Source organism: Sinocyclocheilus anshuiensis, unplaced genomic scaffold (genome assembly GCF_001515605.1).
Source record: "Sinocyclocheilus anshuiensis isolate Anshui unplaced genomic scaffold, SAMN03320099.WGS_v1.1 scaffold115, whole genome shotgun sequence".
Taxonomy (NCBI): Eukaryota; Metazoa; Chordata; class Actinopteri; order Cypriniformes; family Cyprinidae; genus Sinocyclocheilus; species Sinocyclocheilus anshuiensis.
Genome location: NW_015548219.1, coordinates 2,090,819 through 2,102,377, shown reverse-complemented (window position 1 = coordinate 2,102,377; position 11,559 = coordinate 2,090,819). Strand labels below are relative to the sequence as shown.

Here is an 11,559-nt window from a genome sequence, read left to right as displayed (position 1 = left end):
TAAAAAAAAAAATACAAAAAAAAAAAAAAAAAAAAAATTATTAACTTACGTGTTACCAGAGAGTCATGCAGGTATTTCTCACATTGGTTATTCTAGGCTGGAGCCGTCGAGCGGGTCCTTTCAGCGTTTCGCTCTGTTAGCGGAGATGAAGGGGTGTCTGTGGGCTCAGCTGTCCGAGAACAGCACGGCAGGGATGAGTCTGTGCACAGGTGATATTTCACTGCCATACCTGAGTGTCACCTGCCTCTTAATCATATGCAAACAGTGCAGCAGTAGCTCCGCCCACAGTTACAAATAAACCGACTGCAGCGTCTGAGTCAGTCATTAAAAGCAGTGAGTAAAATATTAAATCGACTATCTGGGCCCATTCAGCATTCAAGAGAAACTTAATTTTCACCACTTCTCTTTTCTCCCAGACACAAATAATCATCCACAGCAATGATATTCAGGCACGATCAATCAATCCTCAGTATTTCACAACCAGCCAAGCAATTCAAAATAATTTTTAAATTAAAATAAATAAATAAATTAGAATACAATACATATCACATTTTTACATTACATTTAAATTTGATTTGCATGTTGTTATTTATATATTTGTGGTATTTTGTCTTGCTGTGTCAGATGCCAACCACCAGATGTGGTGGTGTTTCCTCGGTCTGTAGAGGAGGTCAGTGCTCTTGCCAAAATTTGTCACCACCACCAACTACCCATGATCCCGTTTGGCACAGGGACAGGACTGGAGGGAGGTGTTGGTGCTCTGAAGGTTTGTCCAGTTGAGAAGAATAGACAAGAATTTGACAGTGCCAGTGTCAGATTTCAGGCCTAATCTTTATTAGAGGAAAAAGAAGTCGTTTTGACCATATTTTTAGCTATTCTGAACAATTTTCTTAAGTAAACACCCATTCATATATATATATATATATATATACACACTGTATATATATATATACTGTATATATATAAAAGTTTACATATTTGTGTACTATGTGTTTCTTAGGGTGGCGTGTGTTTCAGTCTGAGAAAGATGGACCAGGTTCTTGATCTTCACCAAGAGGATTTTGATGTGACGGTGGAGCCAGGTGTGACACGCAAAGGCCTGAACTCATACCTGCGTGACACTGGCCTATGGTTTCCCGTCGGTCAGTCAAATCCTTGTGTATTATGAGTACAAAGTAGACCACATAAATCAAATTGATTGGATGCAAAGTTATTATAGTTAACTAAATCTAAAACTGAAACCATTAAAAAAAATCAACATTTCTCTTTTTATTTAGTTTAACTTTAAGTGCTAAAATAACTAAAACTAATAAATAACAATTAATAAAAGTATATAGCCATATATTTTTTTAAAAAGTAATAAAAATGAGACAAACTCAACAAAATTACTAAAACTAACTAAAATAGAACATACAAACAAAATCTAATTCAAAACAAACAAAAATTGTATAGGATACTAAATATCTGATATTAAAATAACACTGATTGAATGTTCGAGTACATAGAATAATTCAAGCCTAATTAAATGTTTAATTTGGCCATATTTGCCATATATTATTGGAAATGATTAATGTTTAAGAAATGTATTTCCACAGATCCAGGTGCTGACGCATCTCTCTGTGGCATGGCTGCAACTAGTGCATCAGGCACCAACGCAGTCCGCTATGGCACGATGCGCGAGAACGTCCTGAACCTGGAGGTGGTTCTAGCAGATGGAACGGTCCTCCACACAGCAGGGAAGGGCCGTCGTCCAAGGTATGACTGCAAAATGACAATCAAAGCATATTTTAAACTAAATCTTTTGTTGTCAACATTTGATTTTTCCCCTTTTGATGCAACACCCTTTCAGAAAGACATCTGCCGGTTACAACCTAACAAACCTTTTTGTGGGCTCGGAGGGAACTTTGGGTATTATTACCAAAGCCACGCTTCGGTTGTTCGGTATTCCTGAAAGTATGGTGTCGGCTGTCTGCTCCTTTCCATCCGTCCAATCAGCAGTGGACAGCACCGTTCAGATCCTGCAAGCTGGAGTGCCCATTGCCCGTATCGGTGAGCATTGTTTGAAGCACATGGTCACAATGTGCTTAGTTTTCTGCCTCGATTGGCATTAACGTAACAAAAAAACACTTGGTCTCCTGTGTTGTGAACTTGTAAAGTCACAGACTGTGGCGTTCGAAACTACATGCATGCCTACCTGTGCGATTTAGTGCAGAACTCTATTCATTTCATTCTAATCTATTCACTGAAGCCTCCTGCAATAACATAAACATTAATTCAGAAGGAAACACCGTCCTTTATTCATAGTCAACACTGAACGCACTCAAGGATTTAATGAATTGCTTGGTTCTCAGAACCACAGTGTGTTTCTTCTTTTGCAGTCCACTCAGGGAAAAATATTCCACCAGTAGCTCCATCCAATTTAAGAGTAATCAGGCATGACCGCTCTCTTAGATTTTTAAATCGAGGCTGCAGTGAGGCATCGATTTTTAAGCCTCGGCTTTCTACACACAAAGGCTTCACAAGACTTAATCGTTGTTGATATGTTCCATTTGCAGAGTTCTTGGATGACGTGATGATAAACGCATGCAATCGCTTCAACAACCTGTCTTATGCGGTCACTCCCACCCTCTTTCTGGAGTTCCACGGGAGCTCCAAAAGCATGGAGGAGCAAGTGTCCATCACTGGTATATGTGGATAAAACATAGGCCCAAACAACAAATTTCTACAGAAACAGTATTTTACAAAAGCAAAACAATAGATGTGAAAGAACGTGTCATCTGGAAAGCTTCACGTTCTGTGTGTTCAGAGGAGATCACGCGGGATAACGGAGGCTCAGACTTCGCCTGGGCAGAAGATGAGGAGACTCGTGGCCGGTTATGGAAAGCCCGTCATGATGCGTGGTACGCAGCCCTGGCCCTGAGGCCTGGATGTAAGGTGGGAACATTCACTGCAACGTGATTCTGACTCAGACAAGTGCAATTTATCTTCTTGTAACTTAGAATATACACTTTGCAGGCTTTTTATTATCTTGATGCAATTATAATTATGCTTTTGAGCTTAATTTTTGTGCTGTCGTGCATAGTGCAGTGTAAAAGGAATGACTGTTATCAAAGAGGTTTCCGAAACACTTCCATCGGTCAACCAAACAGATAGCCATTGGTTTAGCCCAGGGGTTGGAGCTAAACTCTGCAGGACACCGGCCCTCCAGGACCGAGTTTGGACCGCCCTGGTTTAGCCACTGTTGCTGTGCTAGGCTGGTTGGAATGCTCAAACAAACAGTAATGTTTTGATAGCACCACAAAACACATTTTTATTAAGGAAAACTAGCCAACAAATTGCTTAATTATAGTTGTGAATTAATTTAAATTTGTAATAGGACAAGGGTTTTTTAACATAAGAAAATTACACACATTTTCCAGGCATATTTTACATATTTGAGTGATCTCAATTACCTCATATTACAGTGAAGACTAAAGAAGATCTAATTAGCAAAAATGTACTAAAAGTTATATAATAATAACTATATTATAATTTACTAAAATAATATAATTATAATTATAATATAAATAATATTTTTATTTCTTATTCCAGTCAGTCTGTTCATACAGTATTTATTTGCTTAAAAATCATTCATGACTGTTTCAAACAGGTTTCCCAAACATTCTGCCATAGGTCAGCAAAACCAATAGCCCCGCCCCAAACTCACACCATTGGCTGAACCTGTTGCTATGCTGGGCTGGTCAGAATGCACAAGCAAACAGAGCAATGTTATGAAAGCACCACACAGACAGTTATAAACTATTTAGAGTAAACAGCCTACAAATAGCTTTTTATGAATATTATGTTAGTAAAGTAGAACATATTCAGAACTCAACACTTTACAAAAATGTACCTATTTTCTTACAGGCATATTCTACCGATGTCTGTGTGCCAATTTCACGACTGCCTCAGATTATAGTGGAGACAAAGGAAGATCTAATCAGAAACAATATTACCGGTAGTTTACCAAGTTAGATTTTCTCATTAGTGTTGAGAACTGCTTTTAACTGCTGATAAAATATGTTTACATTTTTCCTACTGTAGGTCCTATTGCAGGTCATGTGGGCGATGGAAACTTCCATTGTTTAATAGTACTGGATCCCAATGACCCAGACGAAGTGCAAAGGGTTCACTCCTTCACTGAGAGACTAGCCAGGTACTTCTATTTAATTCCTTTCAGCAGTTTTGCTCCCTTACAATGATCTTCTGAGGCGGCTGAGAGGGACTGGCTGCAGCTTTTGTGTACATTGTCAGTTTTGTTTTGTGTAGCAATCAATACCAGGATTATTTCTCAAAGTGTCTTCTGCCATTTGGAGAGCGTTTGTTGACAATGACAGACATAGAGGGTCTAGTGTCTGGCTTTGGAAACGAGCACAAATAATAAAAGTCCTACTTGCCTACAGTCATTACGGGTAAAGTGCAGTCTCTGTCGGATACAATGGACGAATGATCGGCGCTGACCAGCAGCCAAAGAGAAGACAAACGCTGCAGTCTCATTTGCTTCAATGAAACCTGGCTGACTTGATACACAAGAGTTCTTCCTGATAGGAGCAAATGGAGTTGGACTTGCCCTTTTAGTGAATGACAGACATGATGTAACTGTAAAAGCACAAGTTTGCAAAAACTATAGCTATATTAACTGCCAAAGGAGTGTTTGCACACTGAAGTGAATACTCCGAAAGAAGAAATGTTATTGAGTTGAACTTGTGTGGAAACTTAAAGGGTTAGTTCACCCAAAAATGAAAATTCTGTCATTATGTCGATGCGGAGGAGACGAATTGTTGAATAAAGTCGTTTTTTTTTGTCTTTTGCGCACAAAAATTATTCTCGTAGCTTCGTATAATTACGGTTGAACCCCTGATGTCACATGGATTATTTTACAGATCTCCTTGCTACGTTTCTGGACTTGGGAACATTTCAGTTGCGTTGCTGTCTATGCAGGGTCAGAGAGCTCTCAGATTCCATCAAAAATATCTTAATTTGTGTTCCGAAGATGAACGAAGGTCTTACGGGTTTGAAACAACATGAGGGTGAGTAATTAATGACAGAATTTTCATTTTTGGGTGAACTATCCCTTTAAGCAGAACAAATTGATTTCAGGCACGCTACCTGGAAGTATACAGGAACTTGACCAGGCCAAGTTAGATGAACCTGTTCAATCAATTCAACTTCAATACCATTCTGCCTGTTAAAGGAAAGTGCTGGGTTCAAGTAAAGGCTGGAAACTGGGCATTGTACACTAAACGACTGAGGACTTTAAAATCGTTCCGAACACAAGAAACTCAATGAAAAACAATGTCTTTTAAAATAAAAAAAATCTTATCAAAAGATTAATCATGTTTGATTTCCTATAAAAAAAAAATCGGAGCCTGTGCACTGCCCATCATAAACAGCATTGAGGGTAACGCATTATAAGTACTGCTAGTTATGTAATCAGATTACTTATTTCAAGTAACTAGTAAACTAATACATTACTTTCAATTAAATATACTTTTTTAAATACTGTTTTCTGATTTATTCACTGACATCTCTCCTGTCCCCGTGTTGGGAGAAACTGGAAGTGAGGTGCAGAGGCTGAGGTACTTCCTTCAGCCTGAGACTTATTCATTTCACTTTTGGTGTGAAAGGGCCCTTACAGTTGCCAAAAATATAACTTTTGGCTTTTGTTATGCAAAAGTAATGTACAGTAATCTGTTACTTTCCATAAAAAGTAACTAAGTAACACAATTAGTTACTTTTCAAGGAGTAACACAATATTGTAATGCATTACTCTTAAAAGTAACTTTCCCCAACACTGATCATAAACTATGCAGTTTCCTCTCAAATCTGTCAACTCCCAACTGCCCAGTGTCTACAGACTGGCTCTGACTTTCAGCAACTAGCATCAGTTCTTCCAGACTGCAAATCTGGGCAAAAATGGCATGTTCCAACTTATCACAACGCATATTCCAGCCTTAATAAAGCTCAAAAATAATTCAGACTTGTCCTATTGCAGCAAAAATTGTGGTTCGAGTATACAAGGTGTACTGTGTCATGTCGAACAGTGGGAACCTGCATGAACAAGATGAGTAGGAGTTGGATTTCTGCTGCGCCAGGGAGTCTTCATCATTCAGTTGGAGAATGTGGAGGTGGAAACACCTGGGAATATGAATTGGACTGGACAGACAGCTCAGTTGCACAGATTCTACTTCCTGAGGAAACTTTGGTCTTTCAGTGGTTGCAGGCTGCTAAAATTGTTCTTCCAGTCTGCCAGCCACACTGAGGTCTTTTGGGGCAACAATGCCAGATCTAGTGATTCCAAGCTTCTTAATTGATCAAGATAGCCAGATATGTTACTTGGTTTACCCTATTTATTGCCAGTAACAATTACAGTGGATGAATTCATTCTCTTGTTGCCTTTCCCCATGCAGGAGGGCACTGGCGATGGATGGAACTTGTACTGGTGAACACGGGATCGGTCTAGGAAAGCGGGCCCTGCTCAGAGAAGAGGTCGGTCCATTGGCCATAGAGGTCATGCAGGGCCTCAAGGCCACCCTGGACCCCAAAAACCTCATGAATCCTGGAAAGGTGTTATAATTAATGCAAACCAACACAGAACACTATAGAAGATACTCTGCACTAGGCTTTCTGACCACTAGATGTCAGGAGAATGAGGTTTGTTTTAGATTTTAAGAATGATAATAGTTTAGACTTGAGTGATTATAAAATAATCTGCACATGCAAAACACAATTGTTGTGAAAAGTGCATATGATTTAAGCTCCTTGTGTGAATATTAAAGGGTAATTTATTTGTTATGTAGTATTATTGTGAATGCACAGTATTAATGTACAGGGCTGAATTTTCTCAGAGCCTTGAAAAAGAATTATTCCGTCCTTTTATTTTGCTTCTTTTCATGGCAATCTCACACCACTTTGAATTATGAATGAATGTGAAATCATTGTGCCTTAACAAATTTGTTTAGTTTAGTTAGTACATTTCTGTGAATATATTTATTTATATGGATATATTTGCTTCTAAAAACAGAAGCTGTGAAGCTGAACTCAAAACAAGCTAAATGTGATGCAGAAAATACATTTTAATAAACTGAAAATAATGTCTCTTGTTCTTTCTTGAGTGATTGTTTTTTAATTTATTTGACCCTTTTTGTGTATTTGTAGTGGACTTAATAAAAGAAAGCAACATCTGATCTTATTTCATCTTGTTTTAATTATATGTATGATCATCATCATTATTACTCGTCCCACAGATTGCACATCAAAATCATCAGACACTTAGTTTGTACCTCCTAAAAACAGGCATCCGTTCATGTCCCTGGAAAAAAAAAGAAAAGAAAAACATACAAAAATAAGAAAAGGATGGGTTTCGAGAGTGGCGAGTCACTTTCCGCAGCCCATGCTGCACAAGATAGTACTACGCTACCTGACTCTGTTTTTATTATTTGTTTGATTTGTTTTACACGGTGAGGCGAAATTGTTATCCATTGTTTTGATGGATGGTGTTTGTATGCCCTCATTTACAGGCACAAAGCAGAAAAAACTCAGAAATGCTCTATTTCTATCCAACACAAAAAGTAATAGGTTGTCAAATATTTTCTTGCGGTTATTTTTTTCTACCTTTTTCATTTTACCTTTTCTTTTTTTTTTCTTTTTTTTTTATTTGTTTTGACTTTTTAAAATTTTTACAATTTCAGCAACATTATTTTCTAACAGTGCTTGCTGTTTATACAGTAGACAGAGGCATCCTGAAGGTTAAATAGATTTCTTGTGAGGTTTCTCACAGATTGTTCAAAAATAAAAAGTAAATGCAGATCATAGAAATGATCTTGTAATAGATTCACACCAGTATATCTGGGCTTTACATACAGTAGTGAAGCAACATACAGAAAACATGGGAGGATGGACAGAAGCCGAAATCACACACACATACACACATACTGAATACGTACTCAAGGCTTTTACAGGGAAATTGTCCGAATATTATGGTCAGCGCTTCATAATAACTGCCCAAAAAAATTGCAGATGAAACTAGGAAAATAGCTTTGAGCTTCTTATCGTTTCAGAATCCGTAGGGGAAAGACATCTATCGTGAATTGTAAACATTTGAAGACAGACCGAGAGTGTATCTTTCTCTCCGTTTATGACCGTAAACCCCCATCCCAACACACATGCTGATGTCTTGGACTTCCTCTGGCACTAACAGGAAACACAATTTACACATTTCCCTGCCTGTGGATACATGATCACACACATGCACACACAGAATAAGTAAATCTACGTCCACCGGCTGTCCAACACATCACTAACGAGTGAACCGCGCACACAAAACTCCTCCCACGAACCAGGTGTGAAACCCCACCCCCTGCCACACCCCTATAATCAGCATCGTTTGACAGGACAGGTATGGCCTCTGGATCAGTTTGCAAAGCGTGGTCTACTTCCTACTTATTTTCCGCATATGCCCCACCCCTTCTGTCACCCCGCCCCTCGTGTTGCCCCGCCCCCTCTTTCCCATCTCCTTCTGTCTGATTACATACACAAGGAGAGAGGACAGGGTCAGAATGCAGACTGAACACTCACGCCGATAAGAACACAGAGTATGTAGAGGGGGCAAGAAAGCGAGACGTTTTCCAAAACCAGAGATCCGGTGTTGGTGGTTTTGCCGTGAAGGGGCCGGTTAGCAGTTTAGCAGTCTCTAGCACAGCGGGCAGGAGATTCTGGGATTCTGCAAGTGGTAATGATGGTGTTGGCTGGATGAACGCTTTTATGTGGTTCAGTTTTGCGATGACACATTTCCGTTTCTGTAGGTTTCGATCGAATTGGTTGGTAGATTGATTTATTTGGTTATTTTTGTGCCAGGTTTAGGTCCATAAAGTGCCCTACAGTGAGAGAAAAAGAGACAAAGATGGAATATGAGAGTCATACTGAGCCCGAGGGTGTTTTCACACTTGGTATATGTCAGGAGTCTCGGGAGGTGGTCTAAGCGTGGTTTGCTGTAAGTCAGCTGTGTGGGTGACATATAAAGTGCATTTATACATAGAAACACAAGCATGTTTAAGGTTTAAGTTTGAAGCCTTTACCACCTTTCAATACCATGTCAATGAAGACACTACAGAAAAAAAATAACACACTAGTAGAGTGGTAGTCTAGATCTTTGTAAATGTGATTTTTTTTTCAGGTCTATAAAGTGCCCTGAAGTGAGCGGAAAAGAGACAACGAAGAAATATTAGTTATAAGAAGCCTGTGGGTGTTTTCACACTTGGTTTATGTCAAGGGTCTCAGAAGGTAGTCTGAGAATGTTTTGCTTTAAGTCAGTGGTGTGGGTGAAGTATAACGCACATTTAAACATAGAAACTCAAATGTAAAGCTTTAACCAGATTGCTTTTCAATACTGGACCAATCAGTAAATTACAGAAAAAAAATAAAAATAATAACTATATAGTGTTATATATTATATATGCAATATCCAACTTACTACTACTACTACTACTAATAAATAAATAACTTGATTACTTAAAGAGATAGTTCACCCAAAAATGAAAATTCTGTTTACTCACCCTCATGTCGTTTCAAACCCATAAGACCTTCGTTCATCTTCAGAACACAAATTAAGATATTTAAGATGAAATCCGAGAGCTTTCTGACCCTGCATAGACAGCAATGCAACTGACGTGTTTAAGGCCTAGAAAGGTAGCAAGGACATCGTTAAAATAGTCCATGTGACATCAGTGGTTCAATCGTAATTTTATGAAGCTACGAGAATACTTTTTGTGTGCAAAGAAAACAAAAAATAACTTTATTCAACAATTTTTGTTTTCTTTGCGCACAAAAAAGTAAAATTACGGTTGACCCACTGATGTCACATGAACTGTTTTAATGATGTCCGTACTACCTTTCTGGGCCTTAAAAGTGTCAGTTGCGTTGCTGTCTATGCAGGGTCAGAAAACTCTCAGATTTCATCAAAAATATCTTAATTTGTGTTCATGAGACATTAATGACAATATTTTCATTTTTGGGTGAACTGTCCCTTTAAGTATTATTGTTAACAATAATAATAATAATAGGAGAGTTGTCTGAGTTCTAGATGTTTGTGAAAGTTGAATTTTTGTGAAAGGACACAAGTGTAAAAACTTGCATTTGCATATTATTACTGTTAATTGTGATATTTTAACAATAATAACATTAATAATAATATGCTATTGAAGTGGCCTGAGTTCTAGACCTTCGAAGACATGGATTTTTTTAGAGGACTTAAGTGTGAAAAAAAGTTTTTTTGTTTTTTTTTGTGTGCATAAAATTAATAATAATAATAATAATAACAACAACAACAACAAAAATTGTCTGAGTTCTAGAGCTTTGTGACCACAATGTTATTTATAAAGGTGGTACTTTCACATTTACTACATGTCTAAAAATGCCCCTGACAAGTGTAAAGGCACGTATAAAACCTGTCAAAAAAAACAAAAAACTGTTTTGCTACTCTGGAAATGGCTTTTTATAGTCTATTTAAAAATGGTGCACTAAAGTAATGAGATGCTGCTAATTACTGTTTGATAAAGTCAAAGTCAAACATTCCAATACAAAATGACTGACAAATATCAGATTATTGAGACACATGTTGGCATGTAGGTGAATATTTGTGTGAAGGTGTTCACCTTTCTCAGTGGTAGCAGAAGTAGATGATGGAGGTCAGTCTGAAGGATGTTCAGGGCAGGAGCGGTTGATCTCAAACCAGGAGTCTATACAGCTATTTACATCAGAAAAACACAATTTCCATTAGCATAATGCTTTTAAAGGATTCTACTAATGGCTATTAAGATTATCACAGTGTCCTAAACAGTCACAATGAATTCCAGCATTAAATCATTTTGCTGTCCTCGCTAAAAGTGCAGAAAATGACTAAATCACCGCCAACATGTTAGATGTTAATATGCAGCTAAAGCAGAATTCTGGACCGGATATAGAAACCATGCAAGCAAATGTCACAAATGTCTTGCCGGTTGCTGCTGCTTAGTCCAAAAATATTACGATTAACTTAGAAGTGAAAGGATTTATCGGTTGTCACTTTGTTGTGCCTTGCCTGGTTAGGACTGAGCATGATTGATAATGAATAAATGTTTCTTGAGCAGCAGACCAGCATATTAGAATGATTACTGGACTAGAGTAATGATGCTGAAAATTCAGCTTTACCATCACATGAATTACATTTTAAAATATATTCAAATAGAAAACAATTGTTTTAAATTGAAGTAAAAAACATTACTGTTTTTACTGTAATTTTGATTAAATAAATGCAGGCTTGGTGGGCATATTTTTTCAAAAGCATTACATTTAAAAAACTTTTTTTTTGCCTAAGAAAACTATATGCAGGGGCATCGGACAGGGGGTAATAGTGGAACTGAGTAACAGGGGCCCTTGGCGAGTGGGGGCCCAAAATGATATACTGATTATTATTATTAATATGATTGATGAGGCGTTGTATTGTGAGGGGCCTACCTCCTTGGTTGTGTGACTGGGGCCCGA

The 11,559-nt window shown here is 37.9% G+C and overlaps 2 protein-coding genes and 1 long non-coding RNA gene across 5 annotated transcripts in view; 1 reads left to right on the top strand and 2 right to left on the bottom strand.

Moving 5' to 3' along the window:
- LOC107654159 (SNF-related serine/threonine-protein kinase-like) overlaps positions 1 to 127 on the bottom strand; it is a 27,193-nt gene extending 27,066 nt beyond the window's left edge. Inside the window, exon 1 of one of the 2 annotated variants that reach the window (XM_016441125.1) lies at positions 50 to 127. The gene's annotated coding sequence lies outside the window, so the exon portion shown is untranslated. The remainder of the gene's footprint in view (positions 1 to 49) is intronic. The other variant, XM_016441127.1, reaches the window with a different exon arrangement.
- Positions 1 to 7,168, top strand: part of LOC107654161 (probable D-lactate dehydrogenase, mitochondrial) — a 7,625-nt gene extending 457 nt beyond the window's left edge. Inside the window, exons 2-11 of one of the 2 annotated variants that reach the window (XM_016441129.1) lie at positions 97 to 209; positions 625 to 766; positions 1,001 to 1,142; positions 1,596 to 1,755; positions 1,850 to 2,049; positions 2,556 to 2,684; positions 2,807 to 2,934; positions 3,907 to 3,997; positions 4,084 to 4,195; positions 6,450 to 7,168. In XM_016441129.1, coding sequence (XP_016296615.1) covers positions 97 to 209; positions 625 to 766; positions 1,001 to 1,142; positions 1,596 to 1,755; positions 1,850 to 2,049; positions 2,556 to 2,684; positions 2,807 to 2,934; positions 3,907 to 3,997; positions 4,084 to 4,195; positions 6,450 to 6,615 — 1,383 coding nt within the window. In that variant the 3' untranslated portion in view covers positions 6,616 to 7,168. Of the gene's footprint in view, positions 1 to 96; positions 210 to 624; positions 767 to 1,000; positions 1,143 to 1,595; positions 1,756 to 1,849; positions 2,050 to 2,555; positions 2,685 to 2,806; positions 2,935 to 3,672; positions 3,808 to 3,906; positions 3,998 to 4,083; positions 4,196 to 6,449 lie in introns of those variants that run through there. The other variant, XM_016441130.1, reaches the window with a different exon arrangement.
- A 547-nt stretch (positions 7,169 to 7,715) lies between these two features.
- On the bottom strand, positions 7,716 to 10,783 carry LOC107654162 (uncharacterized). Its single transcript, XR_001630314.1, has 2 exons — positions 10,692 to 10,783; positions 7,716 to 8,915 (listed from the first exon to the last, which is right to left on the bottom strand). It is a non-coding gene; the product is annotated as an uncharacterized LOC107654162 (long non-coding RNA).
- Positions 10,784 to 11,559: the final 776 nt, after the last annotated feature.